The sequence below is a fragment of the Polyodon spathula genome, chromosome 3, assembly GCF_017654505.1.
Source record: "Polyodon spathula isolate WHYD16114869_AA chromosome 3, ASM1765450v1, whole genome shotgun sequence".
NCBI classification, from domain to species: domain Eukaryota; kingdom Metazoa; phylum Chordata; class Actinopteri; order Acipenseriformes; family Polyodontidae; genus Polyodon; species Polyodon spathula.
Genome location: NC_054536.1, coordinates 62,023,059 through 62,043,232, shown reverse-complemented (window position 1 = coordinate 62,043,232; position 20,174 = coordinate 62,023,059). Strand labels below are relative to the sequence as shown.

Genomic DNA, 20,174 nt, shown 5'->3' with positions numbered 1-20,174 from the left:
TGAAACATATACTCTTCTCTCATTCAGTTGTCTTACCAAAATGTTCCGTTTAAATTATCATTTGATATTTTTATGCATCAAGTAGCTCATCAGGTTCATGTGCCATGATTGGGGATGTGATTTTGTCACAGCGATCACGAAACCTGTGAATATTTTGACATGTCACTCTGCAGGAAAGGAGCAGTTCACGTCTCTTGAATTGGTTTCAGTGCAAAGTTAAATTGGTTAGCAAACGTCAAATAAAAGTGAGTACTGACACAGAACTATGAAAAAAAAAAGAGGTGAAATTAAGTTCTAAGCAACTAGCAGAGCAATATCCCAAAAAATTTCATGAAAGCTTCAAAAAACCTCAAATTAACCAAAGCCTTTTGTGCAGAAAATATACTTCTGCATACACTTGATAATGCAAAGTCTAAAGGGAGGCTGGTTTACAGTTCTGGAGAAGCATGAACTCTCATTTTTCAGCTCTTGCAGTCTTTCCCTTGCGGTGTTCCCCTTAACTGTCAACAATATAAATGCAGAACAATTCTTAATCTTTTAATGTATATCTTGTAATGCCAAAATCACAGGTGTGTTTAAATCGACATAAATGAAAAGGCTATTGTAAAATTCAATTTACAACCAGAACATTTATTTAAAAAAAAAAAAAAAAAAAATGTCAATGTTCAGATATTTTTTTTTTTTGTTTACATGGGACAATGTATATGTGTTAATTTAAAGGTTAGCATTATTTGTGTTTAAGGTCTTTTGACTAGAAGTGTGTAAATAAAAACACATAATGGTGTGTTTACTATTGCACAGATATTAAAATATTACAGTGTATTAGTCAGCTGCTGAAACATCTCACGGATAACAATCTGCTTGAATCTTTAATCTGGTTTCAGGCTGCATCACAGTACTGAAACTGCTCTACTGTGGATTGTGAATGATATCCTGCTCAATGCTATTGCTGGTGTTCCCTCTGTACTTGTCCTCCTTGACCTAACAGCTGCTTTTGACACCATTGATCATGGCATTCTTTTTGACCACCTTCAGAAATATGACGGAATATCTGGAACCCAGCTGTCCTCTTACCTATCTGGAAGCATGCAATCTGTTTTCTATGCTGGACGCAGTGGCGTTGCAAACCCAGTCACTTGTGGTATCCCCCAAGGGTCTGTTCTTGGGCCCCTTCTCTTCAATATCTACATGCTTCCCTTGGGTCACCTCATCCGCCAACACAGCCTCATGTTTCACTCCTATGCTGACGACACCCAGCTCTACTTAGAACTCAACCCTGGAAGCCCCTCGCCCATGGTCTGGTTCTCTGCTTGCATTCAAGACATAAAGGCCTGGATGCCTACTAATTTTCCTCAGCTGAACACTAGCAAATCTGAACTAGTAGGATCTAAAACTCAACTTAAGAATCTAAATATAGCTGCCCTGAACTTCAAACTGTCTGATGCTGCCTTTCCCCACAGTATGAAGCCTTGGTCTACTTGACAGCAACCTCTCCTTTGATGCCTGCATCTCCTCCTGTGGTTAAGTCTTCCTTCTACCATCTTCGAAACATCTCCAGTGTCCATCCCTACCTTTCCCTCCCAAATGCGGAGATACTTCGTTATGCATTTGTCTCCTCTCGACTCAACTACTGCAACTCTATATTGTGGTATCCTGGCACCCACCACAAACTGACTGCAGCTAGTTCAGAATGCTGCTGCCAGGATCCTTACCAGATGTAAAAAACATGATAACATCACCCCGTCTTACCCAGCTGCACTGGCTACCCATAAAGTTCAAGATTATTTTCAAAACTCCTGCTCACCTACAATGACCTTCGTCACACAGGTCCCGAGTACCTCCTCAACCTGCTGACCCGCTATGTCCTTGCCCGCAAGCTGAGGTCCTCCAACTCTGGACTGCTTGTTATCCCCAAGCAGAAGTGCACCACACTTGGAGAATGCTCATTTGGCTTCATGGCTCCAACTCTGGAACTGTCTCCCAGCTTTGGTGTGTGATGCTCCCACTGCTCGCTTTAAATCAGCTCTCAAGACCCACCTGTTCTCTCTTGCTTTCCATGCTTTTTAAGCCTGATATCTGCTATTAGCTTCTGTGTTGCTGCTACTATTTCATGTATTATGCTATTATCATGTATTCTGCACTTTCCACTGTATAGTATGTATTATGCATTTCTCTATTTAAAGTACTATGGATTTTCTTGTTACTGCATCTTGTAAAGTGCTTTGTGATGGTGGTCCACAATGAAAGGTTCTATATAAAATAGATTGATTACATGAATAAATATATTTAAGTTCTAATCTTTGTAGCTGTGACCATTCTGAAATTGTCTATTTTCAGACTTGTGATTTTTGTATATTTTTACAGTGACAATCATGATGCATATTGTGTCCCGGCCTGTATATATTAATACATACCATATCATGACAGTATCATTGCACACCAAATGCCATAGTACTGAATGCATGAGATGTTTTAACGTAATTAAATGTACCTGAATGTCAAGTTCTGGTAATTAGTTACACATTTGGTGGAATATCATGGGAAACCTGATCATTACAATTTACTTCCTTCTGCTTTGTGATCAAAGTAAAATTTAAAGTAACAATTGAATGTGTTTGTTTAATATCCACTTGGAAGTTAGTGATTAATTTTGTAATTACTGAAATGTAATGTAACATTTGTGATATACTCTGTGCTAAGGTACTTTGATCTGCATTCAGGTGCAGTTCTAGCAGTCTTCGGCATGTAGCGAACACATACTGCATTTTGACAGTGCTATAAAAGGAAAATGTAATTAGATGATGCTGGATCTTCAACCTAAACACACTGATTTTGCCTCCTTTACATATGACTGCTGAAAGTATTTCAAAAAATTATTCAAAGCATTTTATTAATTGCGATTGGAACAATTCAGAGGCATAAGAGTTGAGGCTAGTAAATAAATAAATACATGTAATTTGAAAGTACTTATTCTCCTGTGAGCTTCTCTTGTAAATGTGCAACATTTTTTTCACTTGCACTAGCAGTGTCAAATGAAATCCGCATCGACTATATATATATAGCAGTATATATATCGCCTCTATATATTATCTATATATATATATATATAATATCCTAGATCTATAATATCGGGCATATATATATATAATGGTACCCGGGATCTGGAACATGGTTGATTCCTCACAGTGTAAAACGACCGGTAGACCCATCTGCCTTTTAACCAATGGAGAAATTTTTTTTCACAAAACCAGGAGAAATTTAGCTTCATTCATGTGTTTCATCTTCAGAGCTCCAATCTTACAGTATGGCACAGAATAATAAAAAAAAAAAAAGATCAACCTATTCTTAGACAAAATATCCTACAGTGAAAAATCTAGGTTGAAATCTAACACTAGTACATTTTGAGAGCATTTTGATGTATATTGCATATATGCAACAGCAGGTCATAAAACAAGTAGATAGTTATGCTGCAATATTTTTTGCAAATATGCTTGGTTCTCAGTGGATATAAATGAAGACAGTAAAACTACTACACCTGGAAGGGTTCCAGCAGAGTCCCTGGTGATCAATTGTCAGGGCAGCAACATAGCACCCTTCCCTTCCTCCTTCAACAAATTCAAGATCTAAAGCATTTTTCTAGGGGGAATTGCCCTAAACAGCTTTATTGGCTCCATATAAACTGTCCTGATGAATAAAGGAAAATTGATCCAGTTTTGGCAATGACCTTATAAAATAATGAACAAATATCCCCTCAAGTTGCTCTTCATTTGTATTAAAAAAAAACTAAAAACATTTAGGTTACCACTGCAAGTGTGAAATTGAGACAAGCAGGGAGAGGGGGTCAAAACAAATCCTGCTGCTGTGAACTACTTTCTTGGTGATCGCTACATTTTTCAGTGGTTTTTGTCCAATTCGAAAAGCCTTTCATACAAAACGTTTCCTCAGCACCCACTGCCCCCAAGTACTGTGTTGATTGGACAACAGTGAAGTGAGTACTTAAATTGATACTGCAGCTTTGTGCCTTGAACATATTTACATTGCAATCTTGCCTATGCTTTGAAATGATGTCTACAGTCTAATTGTAAGTTCCTTCAGGGATATGGGTCTTCTAGGGATTTACAAGTCATGGTAATAACCTGGCCAAGCAAAAATTTTTGCGTACTACAGCCCCTGATGACAAAAGGCAAACAGTGTGCCACAAAATCAATTCATATATAAGGAGCTGACAATTTAAAAGAATTATTGACTTTGTTGCCCACTCTTTTCTGTTTTCCAACTGACACTAAAAGACAAATATGAAAATGATTACCAAAATACTGTAGGATGCAGGGTTAAGTATAGGCAGCTCAGACATCAATGATTCAGTTGTGACGCTGGGGGTGGAAATCTGCAGTGAAGTCTGTGCTCCAGAATGACGCATAGTATCAAGACTTTTAAGACTGTTCTTCCCTAAACAGTATTCATGCAGAAGCACCTGCCAACAGAGCCCTCTTTCAAGTCTGTCTTGTGCATTTTGACTAAAACCATTACAAAATATTCTGTATGTCACAGATTCAATTCGATTTTCTAATTATTTGATTGTGTGTTTTCACTACTAGTATTTAAATTTGTCTTCCCACTACTGTAAAATCTGTCTGAATAAGAGGTATGAGAAATATCTCTGGCAAGGGGCAGATTAAATAAAGGGAGTGAAGTTTGGCCTCCCAGCAGATGGAAGTGCTAGCGAAGCTGATTTCTCAATCCTCCCGGAAGGAACCAGTGGTAAGCTGTGTCAGGTCGAGGTGGCCATCTTAGTGAGGACACATACACAGGTGCTTGAGGTTCCAAACTATCAATGCTCCAATTAAACAATGCCAATTATGAAGTGGTTTGCTATTGTGAGATTGATAGGAAGGGGCCTGGAGTGTATAGGTAACTATGTAAGTGAGACAACTCAGTTTGGCTGGGGAGGTGGGGTGGGACTGTTAAAACAAACAACATACTATTGTGTAAATCACTCTGCTATTGTCTCTGTGACCAGGACTGGTACAAATAGCAGACCTTGTGACCAAGAACTCTGTGACCAGTTCTCTTCAAGGCAATGCTGTTTATGCACTTTAACACCTTGTGTGCCTTAGCTCTCTCCCACTTGAACCAAGTATTGTTCACTGTAAATATTGTAAATATCACAACAACCTATATAAAGTACCAAACGTCTGTTTCTCCAAGAACCCGGACTTTGTGTGTTTTATTGTTTTATTACCTGATCTGACACTTACCGCTCCCAGTGCCCCTTTTTATTGTAGTCCATTGCACATGTTAATTGCTCAACAATTAGACTTAAAATGGGTATTAACATATAATGGTACTCCACCAAATTTTATCTAAATTGTTAGTTTCAGTATACATTATATATATAATAAAATAATAAAGCTGAATAATGATTAGCTATTGCAATTTAATACCTATATTGCTATGGGATGTATATATGTTTTAGCATTGATGCAGCAAGTTATGTACCAGCAATTTACCAAACATATCCTATGGAAGAATTGTACCTTTCTTAGTTAATTGTTATTGATGTATTCGGAACCTAATAATACTGGTATAATGTAATACCCAGCTACTTCATCAATTAATCATATTGCTACGATTATCAACCTATGACATCCTAACCTTTGCAGGAGTTGCTTGCAAAAATAAATCAAACACCTCATGAGACACAGAAAAGGAAGAAGCTACTCAAGCAGAAAACACAACTTTTTTGCAAGTCTATATTTCACATTTGTATGCAACCATCAAGAAGACAATCTCATTATATATATATATATATAGAGAGAGAGAGAGAGAGAGAGAGAGAGAGAGAGAGAGAGAGAGAGAGAGAGAGAGAGAGAGAGAGAGAGAGAGCTCGCATGACAATTAGTACTGTTAATCAGTTTTGGAAAGGTGAATTTTTAAATAAATATTTATAACTAATGATGAATATACTTCTTCGACCGCTTTCTGGCGAGTTAGTTTCATCATAGAAATATAATAATAATAATAATATTTATTTCGAGACAGAATTAATTAAAAACAGTTTAACAAAAACTGCTTTTATATATTCTTACACAAAATATACATATTATTTATATGCTATATACCTTAGGCCATTTTTTTTTTTTTTTTCACATAACTAATTGTAACTAATGTCCCATCAGGAAACAGCACGAAACAATCACACACATTCCTCCAGCATGTGAAACACGTGCTTCTGTTGTGCTCATACAAATTGCTTCCCTCGGACACCTACTCCAAAATTTCCTAGCTGACCGATATCAATGTTTTAACACCTAACTTTAAAGTAAATGCTTAAATATGATATTTTGCCACTGATTTCGAATTTTAGGGTTCAGATATTCTTTTTTTCTACAAACCATTACTAAACTAAAATGACGCTTGATAATTGTGCAGAGGTTCAAAATATATTGATCAAATAATTTTTAATAGATTTGCAATAGTGATAGAGTATGTGTACATTTTAATTGAATGTGTTTCCTGTGTCCTATCTGTATTCAATGTAATATACTAGTGTTGAATATTTCGGTGGGACATATTATATAGATAATAGTACAGTTAGTTTAAATGAAGGAACTAAATAAGGTCTGAAGATAGGTGCAACATTTGTTTCATTCTGGTCTATATCTACAGGTACACTTTCCGGTGATCCATTTCCCCTTTTCTAACTTCTGAACCAGGAAAGATGGCAGATCGCAAAGACTTGGCATCGGCAATTGCTGCATCTGAAGATGCAGCATCATCTCCATCCCCATCTCCATCCTCATCCCCATCTCCAACCCCAACCCCGACTCTTACTCCGACTCCAACTCCAACTCCAACTGCAGCTGCAACCTCGGCCCCAGCCCCAACCAACACCCTCGACTGCCCCGTCAAGCAGATCCAGATCGAAGGGCTGGTGAGTAGCCGCGACCAAGACACATGCACATGTGGGCAGGCTATTGATTTCATTGTTTGTGATCGTTATTTCCAGTCTTATCTGCTTGCTTTTTAACATTTCATTATACGGTCTTTCTTATTAAACCTCCACAGTTTTCGTTACGCATTTAGAGGGAAAAAATAGCGCTAAGTAAACGTTTACTACAGTTTTATGGAAAGTTATAGTACTGGTTGAGGTAAACTGTTACATTCGTTGTTGTACTGTAGATTATGTAAAACTTTTGAGGACAAGGTCTTGTCGAGAAAGTTATTTTAAAAGTAAAACCGGCTTCTCTTTTCCATTAGGCCAAAAAAAAAAAAGTGTGGTTCTGGTTACGCTTAAAAAAAAAAAAAAAAAAAAAGTAGGGTAGGTAACACTTTATTTTATTTCCCGAATAAGCAATGTGAGCTGGTAAAAGTGGCAGGTGATTACACTGTCGTCTTGCTCCATTCTCCCACCACCTCTCCTTTCTCCACCTCACAACTCGCTCAGTCTCATTTTGAAGGCATTCATAAACTTTTCGCCTGCGTTGTTTTATGCTATATGATACAAACTTCAAATTTGATTCGCGGTTTTCAATAATATCAGATAATATAGGGGTATGTATTGATTGATACATACACGCGCGCACATATGCACACGTTTTAATTACGATTAAATAACATAGCCACATAACTACATTTTTGTAATTGTTTATCGGAAATACAATTGTTATCAAAATAAAAGGTACTATTTTTGATATCAACAATTACATTTTTTTGATATCTACAATTTTCCGAAATCAACAATTCTGTTTTTTGATATATAAAAAAAATAACATTGAGAATTGTTGATATCAGCAATACATTACTGATATCAGTATTAAAATTGCTGAAATCAGCAATATAGGATTACATGTTAAAACGGCTTGCCACATGCCAGCACACACTTGCATAAGCCTGTTGGCACTGGGAATTCAGTGGCTCGGCACTGTCCGCAGCAGTGCTGGTATTACAGGATAATTCTCATCCTGTCAGGCCAATTCTTACCCCAGTACTCTTCTGGGGGGGTGAACGTTAGCCCGGGCCAATTCTCATCCCAGTACTCTGTACATAACATAAGCTTTTTCATTGTACGATAACTAATCTAAGCTAGTCAGCAGTAGGGCATATCTTTGTGAATGTACTGTAAAAGATAAAGGAAAAAAAAAATTGTGATGTAGACAAAATAAGCAACGTTTAGTGAACGGTAATAGTGAGAACAATAATAGAACAAACGTTTCATACACTGCAAACCAATGATCTTGTTTAGGGCAAGCCTGGACAATGTATGTATATAATATAAAAAAAAAAAAAAAAAAAAAAAACGATTTAGTGCGAACAGCCAGTCAGCTTCCAGATCTTGCAGGCTTCTATTTTGCATAGATGCCCACTGGAACGCTGAAGTGCTTAACTGTGAAATTACATTTTAAAATCAGTCCGTGCATAAACACTGGCTTTTTCCTTTAACGTTCTAATCTACAACTGATCTGATAACATAAAGAAGCTACTTAAACATACTTTCTGTCGCTGGTATAGAGACAAGGGAAATCATGTCTGTGACAGGACACCGTATTGAAGGCTCAATTCGCAGCTACTGGACAGCAAATCAACAGGGAAGACATGATTGGTCCACAATTCTGTCATCGACTGGGTCCAAACAACACCCTCCCTCAAAACCAGCCAGTCAAACTGCCAACCCTGTTTCAGTTCATTCTGCACCAGCCAATCCACTGTACATGTCCAGATAAATTATAGTAAGAAAGAGTAAGACCCCAATAAATAAATGTTAGCAATAATAATAATTTTAATAATAATGTTTTCTCTACGTGGATGTCGTTTTTCTACTTATTGTGTTAAGAACTATTTTCCTCAGTGGAATGTTACCTGGTGAAATATGAGAAGTTCAAGGTAAATATAGGTTTTAAAGTGTTTTTTTAAGAGAAAGTATAGAAATAAATCGTTTTCTAATAGCGATAGAGCCCTCTCAATGTGGCCTCTACTGCGTGGTAGAAGATGACCTTGAATTTCATCAGCGCCCTAGTCTACGGCTCGGGATGCATAACTCCAGTCGCGGTCATCTACCACACGGTAGAGCCCGGGCTCTATCACTTAAATATATCTATCTGTCTATCAGGTGTCTCTGCCATAACAAGGTTTTTGATATATTATAAACCTCAGTGTTTTAAATAATAAAGATGATAATGATTTTTTATTCAAAATTAAATATGGAGTGGATCACTTTCTTTAATTATAAGATGAGTGTGCACCTCAATTTAAAGAATTTGTATAGTTAGCTGTACATGAATGACATTGGAACTATTTACATTTTGGGAGGAGGGTATAGTTCCATAGAATCAACCTGTGCCATCTACAGAACGTCATGTATACATTAAAAAACAAACAAAAACAAACTAGAGATAGTTATAAATGACATAGATTGCATGTTCCCTCCATCAGAAATTACACAGTTACTTTGTAAAGTAGAAAACCTTGAGAATTAAAAAAGCTAGAACATTTGAACAACAAACAGTTTATGATATTACACAAATTAATAGGTCATCCGGGATTACAAAATAGAATGGGTCTAGAAAAAATTAAAATTTCAAGTCATAACAAATCTGAGAATAAGGAAAACACTGCTGAAACAGTTTCGATTAGATTGCTTGAGCAATGTGAGAATAATAGTTATGACTGCTACAACATAGTTCAAATAGAGCAGGATGGGAACTGTTTATTTTGATGTATAGGTGTGGTTCATAAAATGACCATAAAACAATTACTTAATGTAATAGTACTAATGGAAAGCAATATAAAACAATATGAAATGTACATAGACTCAGTGACCCATATTGAAAAAATGAAATTGAAAGAGTGGGAGAGACGCATGAGATTAGCAGAATATTTTCTCAATGAAAATATCTCAGATTCAGAGGGTAATTATGAGCATGGGATTAAGGTTAGTAGTACAAGCACTTGGACTCCTCCAGATGGAAGAGATCATTGTATATTGAAGAATGTATTACTATGACCTCTAGAAACTCACATTTGTTATAATGGAGTCATTGAGGTACAAATACTGTGTTCACTTAAACTGATCCATTTGTGTGGTATTATTACTGTTTAATAAACCATGAGTAGATTATAACTCTGTTCATGCAGTCACTCAAATAGGATTTAATAGTTTTTACAAGTAATACCAGCTTCCAAACTATCACAATGAAAATACGTCCAGTTCTTGAATTCATTTAAAAAAATCCTGCCATCTAGTGGCTACCATCAAGTTCCAAAACTGTTACAGCACAACAGTGAATTTCCATAAGTAGCACTTAGGTTAGTCCCAGTGTCTTAATAAAGCCATCTGTAACATACAAAGTAGACCTTATTTCAGAAAAATTAATTTTGTACAGAAAAACACCATGTTAACTATTTTGAAAAGCTTACAATAGGTATCCAGACCAGTGTTTGTTTGTTTTTTAAATGATGCTCATTGTGTGAAAGTTATTTATACTGATGACATATATAAAGTTCTACTGAAAAAATAATAAAAGATTGAGAAACCATGTAGTCCTTCAAGTTTAGACAGCAAACTTTGATCGGAATGTCTTTTATCCATAGTGATAGATTTCAAGTAGATGCTGTCCATTTTTAGAAAAATTGTGTTTTGAAGGAGTTGATCATATGTATCACATTACATGTTGTGGTCATGGTGGTCTACTTGATATATATAATAAGATCAAGTGGTGATTTAATAACAACTATTTTGTTAACTCAAATTAGAGTTAGGGAGAGTATGTATTCATACAAACTATAAAAATTAGGCCTGTAACGATAATCAATTGGGACCCAACGGTAACAAGTCGATAATATTTTAATGAAATCGAATAGTCCATGAAATAAAAAATGTCGTACATGTTAACTTGCTGTCGAGCGTAATCTGTGTTGTTGCTTCTAAAAGTTACTTAGAATATGCGTCTGTGAACAAATACAGGATGGTGATGCAGAGATCAAGAGTAACCTGCTTTGTTAATGTATTTTATACATATTATTTTGTTTTAAATTAGTCCCATCTGTCTTGAGTGAAACTAATAATATTTAACATTACTACGTTGTCACATGCCACTGTTTCAGAAGTCTCATTTATTTCCATGTGGCCATGATGTTAATGTAGTTTTCAAACCTTTTTTTTTTTTTTTCTTCTTTGGACAGTGGGGTTGATTTTTTTTTTTTCTTAATTTACCGTTATGTTTACGCTGGAAATTTTTACACAAAACAAGGCAAAGGCTTGACAGCAGGAATATGACAAATGGAGAGTGCTGTATTTAAATGCCAGTGTATTTATAAAACTTGTCTTAAAACATGAGGATTTGTTTGAATAAGTTTTTATACCATGCTCTATAAAAAGAGGACTTAAACATAGATAGAAAATCATAGTATGTGCTTATGTGTATTTGTACGTGCCTGTTTGTCTGTGTGGGTGTACTTTTTTTCTGCATTTCGTGCGTAAACTGTCAGTAATATTAGTTGACCACAGTTTTACAGCAAATGATTATGCAGAAAAAGATCTGACCAGTACATCTTGTTGCTTGTATAGTGATATTTTTTGTTTTAATAAAGACAGAGTCAACAAAACAGAGCACTTTAAAATAAAATAATCAGTCATATTCATTAATTGCCTAATGCGAATATTGTTTCCTGAATTAATTAACAAAATAAACAAAATAAACATTTTGAATACTGTAGCGGTCATGCAATTATGTTTTGTACTGTGTTTGTGTACTGTAATTTCCGCTGTATTGTGTTCCCTTTCTACTCTGTATTTTCTGCCATTTGCTTGTGTAACCCTGTCTCAGTGTAAGTGTAGTCTGCACGTGTGGTGCTGTCTGTGTCTCCCCTGTAATTGGCTGTTTTCTGTACCCATTGGTTCTGGTGTGTGGCTGAGGACCAATTAGATGTGTTTAAAGCCCCAGCACCTGTTTAAGATAAAGGGGTGGAGCTATGTTATAAAAGGGCCCTGCGCGAAAAGACGGAAGTAATTTAAAATCTTGCAACGCATGTCTTTTTTTTTTTGGAAAGGCGTACACCTTAACAGCTCGTCAAAGATTTCATCTGTCATTTTAAAATACTTAAAATGTCTCTCACTGTCACATACACGCATCTAAATAATGTTTGAAATTATCCCTTTCGGGTTCTCTGTTGGTTGAGAGAATGGAGCAACAATGTTGCTTTTTGATTTTTTTTAATTCTCTTATATAGAGAGTCAGACTCAGCACAGCTACTTAAATGTACATTTGTCCAATTACACAAATACAGTTTGTATTTAAAATTATTGTATTTATATGAACATTGTGCAGTCAAAAGGGATGCAACACAATGTGTCCCATACAGCAAATAGTGAAGCTGTAAAGCCAGCTGTCTGCGCCTCACGTGTCTCATTCATCTGCAACTGAAGTACTGCATAAAACTAAAGGCGTACACCTTAACAGCTCGTCAAAGATTTCATCTGTCATTTTAAAATACTTAAAATGTCTCTCACTGTCACATACACGCATCTAAATAATGTTTGAAATTATCCCTTTCGGGTTCTCTGTTGGTTGAGAGAATGGAGCAACAATGTTGCTTTTTGATTTTTTTTAATTCTCTTATATAGAGAGTCAGACTCAGCACAGCTACTTAAATGTACATTTGTCCAATTACACAAATACAGTTTGTATTTAAAATTATTGTATTTATATGAACATTGTGCAGTCAAAAGGGATGCAACACAATGTGTCCCATACAGCAAATAGTGAAGCTGTAAAGCCAGCTGTCTGCGCCTCACGTGTCTCATTCATCTGCAACTGAAGTACTGCATAAAACTAGGCTTATAGTTTTCCACGATTCTGAAACAAACAGGATGTTGTAAAGAAAACCCCTAAGTTGGTAAACTTATGTTGCCCGATGCATTTGTTCTTCTGTCTACAGAAAACCAGTTACTCTCTTTTTTTTTTTTTTTTTTTTTTGCATTTTAGCTGTCGCAGATTTTACATGCTTGCTCGCTCAGCTATCTCATTCGCTGAGCTATAAGCTACACATAAATGCTGCGTGAAACAACAAACCAAACAATTTACAGATACTCAGATTAATATTTTCAGTGCATGATAATGTATGTTTTAAAGGAAATAAAGGAACTGCCTAATCAGAACTGTTTTATATCCATTTTCAAGATTTCATGGACTTTTTTTCAAATTCACGATTAACGTGACGTGTCTGTGACAAAATCGTAGCCTTATGTATGAACACTTTTTTATTAATCAGTAAGGGGAGTGTTGTTACCGCTATGCACATTTCACAGGAAGACCTACAACAAATTCAACGTGCAACTTTTACATACTACTTTTGGATTGAACAATGAAAATTAAACACTGAACAATAAATCATGAACTGTTAAAACCTTGAATACAACAAAAGAAATTAGTTATACAATAAACATTGCTGTTTTCTCAAGTTGACTGTAAAATGCCTTAACTCTTAATATCCAGGAATATACAGTGCCGAGAAAGTTTGTGAACCCCTTAGTGAAGTAACTTAAAAAAATAGATGGTGAGTAAGTAGATTCAAGAAAATGCACAGAGTCCTTTTCTTCAGTCAGTTGCCAGGTTTATTGAGATATGCAGGGAGTCTGGTCCCAGGTACAGGACAAACACAATACTCAACATTACAATGTTTGCATGACATTAAATACCCTTCTGTATAGATGGTCCACCTCCCCTTTCTCTGACACTTAACCAATTGCAAAGGTAATTTAATTTATTGTGCGAGTGTTAATGTGTGTGTGTGTGTGTGTAGTCTAGTGTGACAACCTCTGAACTCAGTGCATTCCATACATTCCGGTCCATACATCTGCCTTTTGTTATCTCCTTGCGACCCCCTTTGATGCCAGTGGGATTATCTCTTTTGATCTCTCTGAAGTCTTTAGAGCCTGTTCCCTTCTAGTCCACAGCATTGTTATCTCGTTAGCTTGCAGTCATTGTTGGGCAAGAGTTTGTAGACGCAGCATCTATATCAATGGTTAGCAGTACATGCAATTTGAACCAAACAGTCTGCTATCTGCAATATTAGTCTCTTTTCAGAAAAAAAAAACACCAGTATAGCTCTGCCAGTCCACATGCATAGCAAACTGCTAATCAATTCTCAATCCATGTTTTCCAACACTTAGGATTTTCATATTTCACATATTTCAAACCTAAAATGTTATTAGATCTTAATCTAAGTCCTAGTAATAGGTAAAGATAACCTGATTAAACAAATGAGACAAAAACATGATACCCTTTCACCATTTATTTATCTACAAATGATCCAACATTCAATATCCATGTGTGAAAAAGTATGTGAACCTTTAGATTCAGTAACTGGTGGCACCCCCTTGAGCAGCAACGACTTCAACTAAGCGTTTCCTGTAACTGTTGGTCAGTATCTCACATCGGTTTTGAAGAGTTTTGGCCCATTCCTCTTTACAGAACTGCTTCAACTCGGTGACATTTGAGGGCTTCCTTGCATGGCCAGCTTGCTTCAGGTCCTGCCACAACATTTCGATGGGGTTTAGGTCCGGACTTTGACTAGGCCATTCTAAAACACATTCTGTAACCCTTCCTAGACTGATGAGCATCAATAACTGTTTTTCTGAGGTCCTCAGAGATTTCTTTTGATCGTCGCATGACGTGTTTCCACACACCTGTATGGTGAAGACCAAACTCACAAAGTTTCTGATCTTTATATAGGATGGGGCCTCCCAAACTCACCCCTAAAGTTCTACTTAATTATTTAAACACCTGATTCTAATTATCCCCCTAATTGAGCTGATAAAACCAGGGGTTCACTTACTTTTTCACATACCCTGAATCTTAATTATCATTGTCTAATTCATACATCATTTTGTTTCAAAAGACATGGAATTGGCTAATATAAACCCTGTTGGATATTTAAGATAAGACTTTTGATTCAAGAAGGCTATCATGGTAAAACTGTGGAATTTCCATAATTATCATTTGGGTTAACAAACTTTTTCTTTGCACTGTAACTATCAAACGTCCATTTTATTAACAAAGCACTGCACTTGCACACATTTTTACAGCTTGTTTTCTGTGTACATAAGTTAATAACGGTACCTGTTTGTTCTGAGCAATCACATAATGTGGATACGCAAGATGGAAGCCTGAAATTAAGGAAAATTTAAACATACTGCGGTTTGATTCGCTGCTGGCTGCTCCAAAAAATCAAGCTATGAATGTAATGTTGAATTTCATGAGCTGGCTGTGATGTAATGTTTTGTCTTTGACCACTGGGGTGTAAGACTATGGGAAGAGCGCTTTTTTCAAATGATTGTATGTTTGAGAACCATGGAAAGAGACAGAGAGAACAGGCTGAAAAGGAACAGAAAAAAGTTATTAACCGATAAACAAAATCTTGAATATCGTTTTCGTTCCGTAACGTAATAATTTTTGGTTTGTCGTTCCAGTTCCATTCTGAATCCCTGAAAAAAGTAGGTAGTAGTTTGTGGCAAGTGTTTCTATATGATCAATAACTTTAATTTATTGAGCATAAACTCCCAAGCAACCTTTTTTCATATTGTCATTCACTCTTTGCCCGCATTTAATCTACCACTTGCATGAGTACCACAAGTGGGCAGACAAACTATTTCTCTGATCTAGTTGAAGAGGAGAAAACTGTCTATCTAGCTTAAGGTGGGTGTACTGTATAATGCTGTGCGATCCCAAGTTTCACAGTTGTCTGTTTTTAATTAAAAATGTAATGCCACCACCTACATACACCTACATACAGCTTCCAAATAAAGTAAGTCTTACAAAGTAAAAAGGCAAAGGATATAGTAAATAATATAACATATTTCAAGGCTTATCACTACTAAATCTTTGTCAAAGCATAGGTGGATTTATGCAGGCTTCCCCATTAAGTACCTCAATCTAGTGATTCATGTATTTCATATGACACATAATATATTATATAAACACTGTTTATCTATATTTGAGTTGCATACTATGGATTATTGTTTAAACAGCATTAACCTCTTCAATCCTTTTCTCTTCAGTGAGGCTCTAGGTAGTTTCTGTGTACATTTGCACATTGAAGTCAAATGAGAACTCAGTTTAGTTTAGGATCATTCCATACCAGATTGACTGCATTTTAGGGTCTTTCCCACCGCACCATCTCGGATTCTATTGATGTCACATATGGCAGTAACTGGAAGTGTGTTTTTTAAGGGCCTGTAACGGAGGTGCTTGTGGTGAAAATGAGCACTGAAAAGTGGCCATGTTTGAGAGCAGCAAAGTTATCAAAATATTTTGTTCATACTCGCTGCACACACAGAACTGCTCATATAGTTTATTAATATGTCAACGCCTTATCTATTTGTGACCATAAATGTTAATGCTATGTACCCAAATGTAGACAAAAGTGCAATGGTGCCAATATCTGAAGTTCCAGTTTATCGGAAATTAAAAACTATATATACGATGCAAGTGGTTACTGAGTTATGAGCCCCCAAAGTGGACATCAGGCCAGAAATGACATCCCTTCAGCACCCCAGAACTCAAAAGGGAAAGCAGATACACACTTGTGCTTTTAATATGTCATAAAGCTATGTTTTTTCTGGGGAAAAAGAGAATTGTAAAATGTATCTTTCTGAATAAATGTAGCACATTATCTGTAAAATGGCACACTTTGTATGCTCCTAATTTATATTTTGCAAAGTTGTAGCTTTAGCAAGGTTTATAATACATGCATCCTGCCAGCAAATAACTGATGGAACAGCCAATTGGTTTCTATGTAAAATACAGTGCACTCTGTTTATAAGTAAACCTCATATAGTGATCAAAACCACTGAGCCAAAGTCATTCTTATACTAACCATGGTAAATCAAGCAATCCGCTTATAAGAATCATTTTGGGCCAAACGGACTACATGTAATACGGTACTGTATCAAGTGCAATGACGTGTACAGCTAATAAAGCTGTTTTTGAATTAGAATTTGATCACAACTCGCGTGATTAGGCACGTACGCAGCATGGATAGTGCAGTAAAGCAGGAAACACCTGCATCGTTTGTAATTAGACAGTGAGTGTGCCACTTCATTGTGCAGGTGTGTTTTTTTTTTTATGTTCTCTGTTTCGATAAAGTGAATACACATTCCTTGTTAATCCCTTCTGAGTACAGCACTGTTACTGTGTGATATGCATGTAGAGGGAGGGGGATTGTGGCACAGCACAGTGTGGAGGGTGAGATTGGATGTGAAGTGACCCTTCAGCTGTGACCGCCAAAAGCTTTAGGCCTACAGTAGGCCTCAGATCTTAAACACTAGTGAGTTAACAGTGTTCCACCAGCTTTGCATCACTGCCAGTACCCATGGTCATTGTATTGAAATAGCCAGAAAAATATGTACAGTGAACGCTTGAATAGTTAGTGTTCCCGGATTTGCATTGTGCAGGCTGTGTGCATATCTAATCTGTGCCTCATGCATTTATTCAAGCACTACGCTCTTGACAATATGACACATGGAATGTAAATTAAACAGATTTTAAGTGATGTAGTCACAGTGTGTTGCTCTGGGATATCCATCCTGTGTATGACTGACGACTAATATCATTAAAATGCATTCCATTTACCTTCAGAACTGTATGGCATTTGCTCCCGTTCAGGATTGCAGCTTTTATTTCACTTAGAAAAAACCTTTTACCATACACAGAACTAATTAGTTAGGTGGTTGATTAAATTTAGGTCATTGGTTTAGTTGTTACTTCCCATGGTCTGTTGCACTAAATTATTGTATATTTTAAGATCCCTCTGCTTTTTCAACTGCTGATATTCTGTAAACCATTTGAAATGCCAACTTAATTTTTTTCAATGGAAACTCCTCCAGCAAAATCCTAACTGCACCCTGACCTAATATGGCTGCCAAATTGTGGTCATGGTGAGTTTTTGGTTCCTTGAATGATTCTGTGACATAACATCGAGATATAAGCCTTGTATTAAGGTTAACTTATATATTCCTTTATTGTCGTGTTTTTTAGTACATAGAGCTGGTCTGTGATTGGCAGTGTTGTCCAATAAAAGATACATTTTTCACTGCTGCATTGTTTAACCATATCTGTGATACAGACCACAACTAAACACTCATGTCTTTACAGTTGGTACACAGATGCATAATTCTCTATGATGTCCTATGATGGCTTTGTTTTTTATTTTTATTTTGGCCACATGTGATTTAACACCTTGTAGGTCAGGTGAGCAATGTTGCTGTTTTCGGTGAAAAGAAGTCACACAAACACTGTCAGTTGATGTGCTGGCTGTGGAAGTTTATTCAAAAGAGAAATAACCTAAACTTATAAGGTGCTCAGTTCTCCTTAACTCTGTACTAACTGGGAGAAGGCAAAGTTATTTCACCCCCATCAAATATTTAGACCTTTTTAAATAACCGTTGTTTCTTAAAACACAATATAAAACCACACAGGCCAGATGTTTGCATTCCCTGGTAGACCCCCATGGGTTTGTCACCTCCTCTCCTTTTATAGAGCTTAGTTTGTTGAGGAAAGGCAGAGGTGATCGGCAGAGCCAACTGCCAGATACAAATATATTTATCTAATTGGCTGTGCCAAACTTTCCACCTGCCTTCAACCAGACACCAGAATTTCCCTTATAACCTTCATTTTTCCCAGGGATCTAAATCTAAATCTAAATCTAAAATGTTGTGCACTTGCACAGCGCTTCCTCCAGTTTCAGAAAATGTAGCAACAAAACAAACGAGACAAGCTACGGTAATGTAAAACAGTTAATCACTAAACAGTTTTAGATACTGTGATGCATTTAAAAAAAAAAAAAAAAATGTGATCTGTAGTTGCTTTTGTGCATTTTCATTTGCAATTGAACTGTGACATTCGGGCCTTGTCGAGCACAATATTCTGCAGTTTTGAATACTGACTTTGGATACTGTTTTGTTCAGAAACTGTTTTGCTTGGTGGTCCAAAAAAAAAAAAAAAAAAAAAAAAATCAAATTATGGAAAAATTGTAATAGTACCATAGTTGTAGGTCTACATTCTTAGGATGTTCCAAATGGTTGTTTGTGAAGTTATGTACCAAACCAACTTACTCAACCTTAAAGTAATACATAAATAAAGCCAATTATTTATCATTGTGGCATCCTCTAAATGTGAACTAATATGCTTTGCCTTCTAAAAAGGTTTTCTGGAGTTTTATCATGGCCATTATTTTTGCATCATTCACATTATTGCATCACCCATTGTCATGTTAACTACATTTAATGTGCATCAGAGTAAAAATCACACTTAACTAGGTATTGTAACAGCACAATCTTGTGTTTTTATACTCAGTGATACATCCTTTGTCAGTCTTTCAGTGTCAAGCTTTCATGGAGACAGATGTACAGTTGCAGACATAAGTGACACCCTGTATATGAAACAAGGTTATTCACAAATTCAGTAAGTGTAATGAATATTGTTTAACTATATTTACTATTCAATGAAATATCTCAGTGGTGGCTGGTGTGGTAGTTACAAGATGAGAGCCCCTGCTTTTATATTCATTGTCAGTCTGTTTTCAGTACCAATCATTGATAATGGGAAAAGCGTCTTCTGATTAGCTGAAATATTTAACTTCTTGCATTTTAAATGTGCAAATTGCTGGCCTTTGCTGTATAGGAAACAAGCTGTGTGATTTAATTTAATCACCATTATGCAACGTAGTATTGTGTTTTTATGTGAAGTATTAGAAAGTAATAAACTCTGAGGCATACAATATTTAATTAGGTCATTGGAGGATAGTGCAGAATTTTAAGTGTAGCTGTGGTACATTATCGGAGAGAAGCTGTTACTTGCAGAGAAAATGAGTCTCTACTAACCTAAACCTATTACAAATTTTTATAAGCCCTTTTTACAAACATCTCTTCATACAGATACAATCAATTTTAGACATAATAATCATAATAGTAATAAATACAATGATTTAAAGACTAATTGAAAGTATTTTCTTAATGTATTAAAAGCTGCATGGATAAATATCTCGGGTCATATTGGCCTAAGGCATGTTTGTTTACGAAATCATTTCTAAAACAACTAAAATCAAAGAGTTTATTTTCTGTTTACAACTAAAGAGTTTCCAGAAGGATTGTTGGCAGATGGGTAACATACAAAACT

The 20,174-nt window shown here is 36.1% G+C and overlaps 1 protein-coding gene across 1 annotated transcript in view; it reads left to right on the top strand.

Annotated features, from left to right (window-relative positions):
* Positions 1–6,682: 6,682 nt before the first annotated feature.
* LOC121313276 (eukaryotic translation initiation factor 3 subunit H) overlaps positions 6,683–20,174 on the top strand; it is a 119,138-nt gene continuing 105,646 nt past the window's right edge. Inside the window, exon 1 of the mRNA XM_041245646.1 lies at positions 6,683–6,934. Within this exon, the coding sequence (XP_041101580.1) occupies positions 6,722–6,934 (213 nt within the window). The 5' untranslated portion in view covers positions 6,683–6,721. The remainder of the gene's footprint in view (positions 6,935–20,174) is intronic.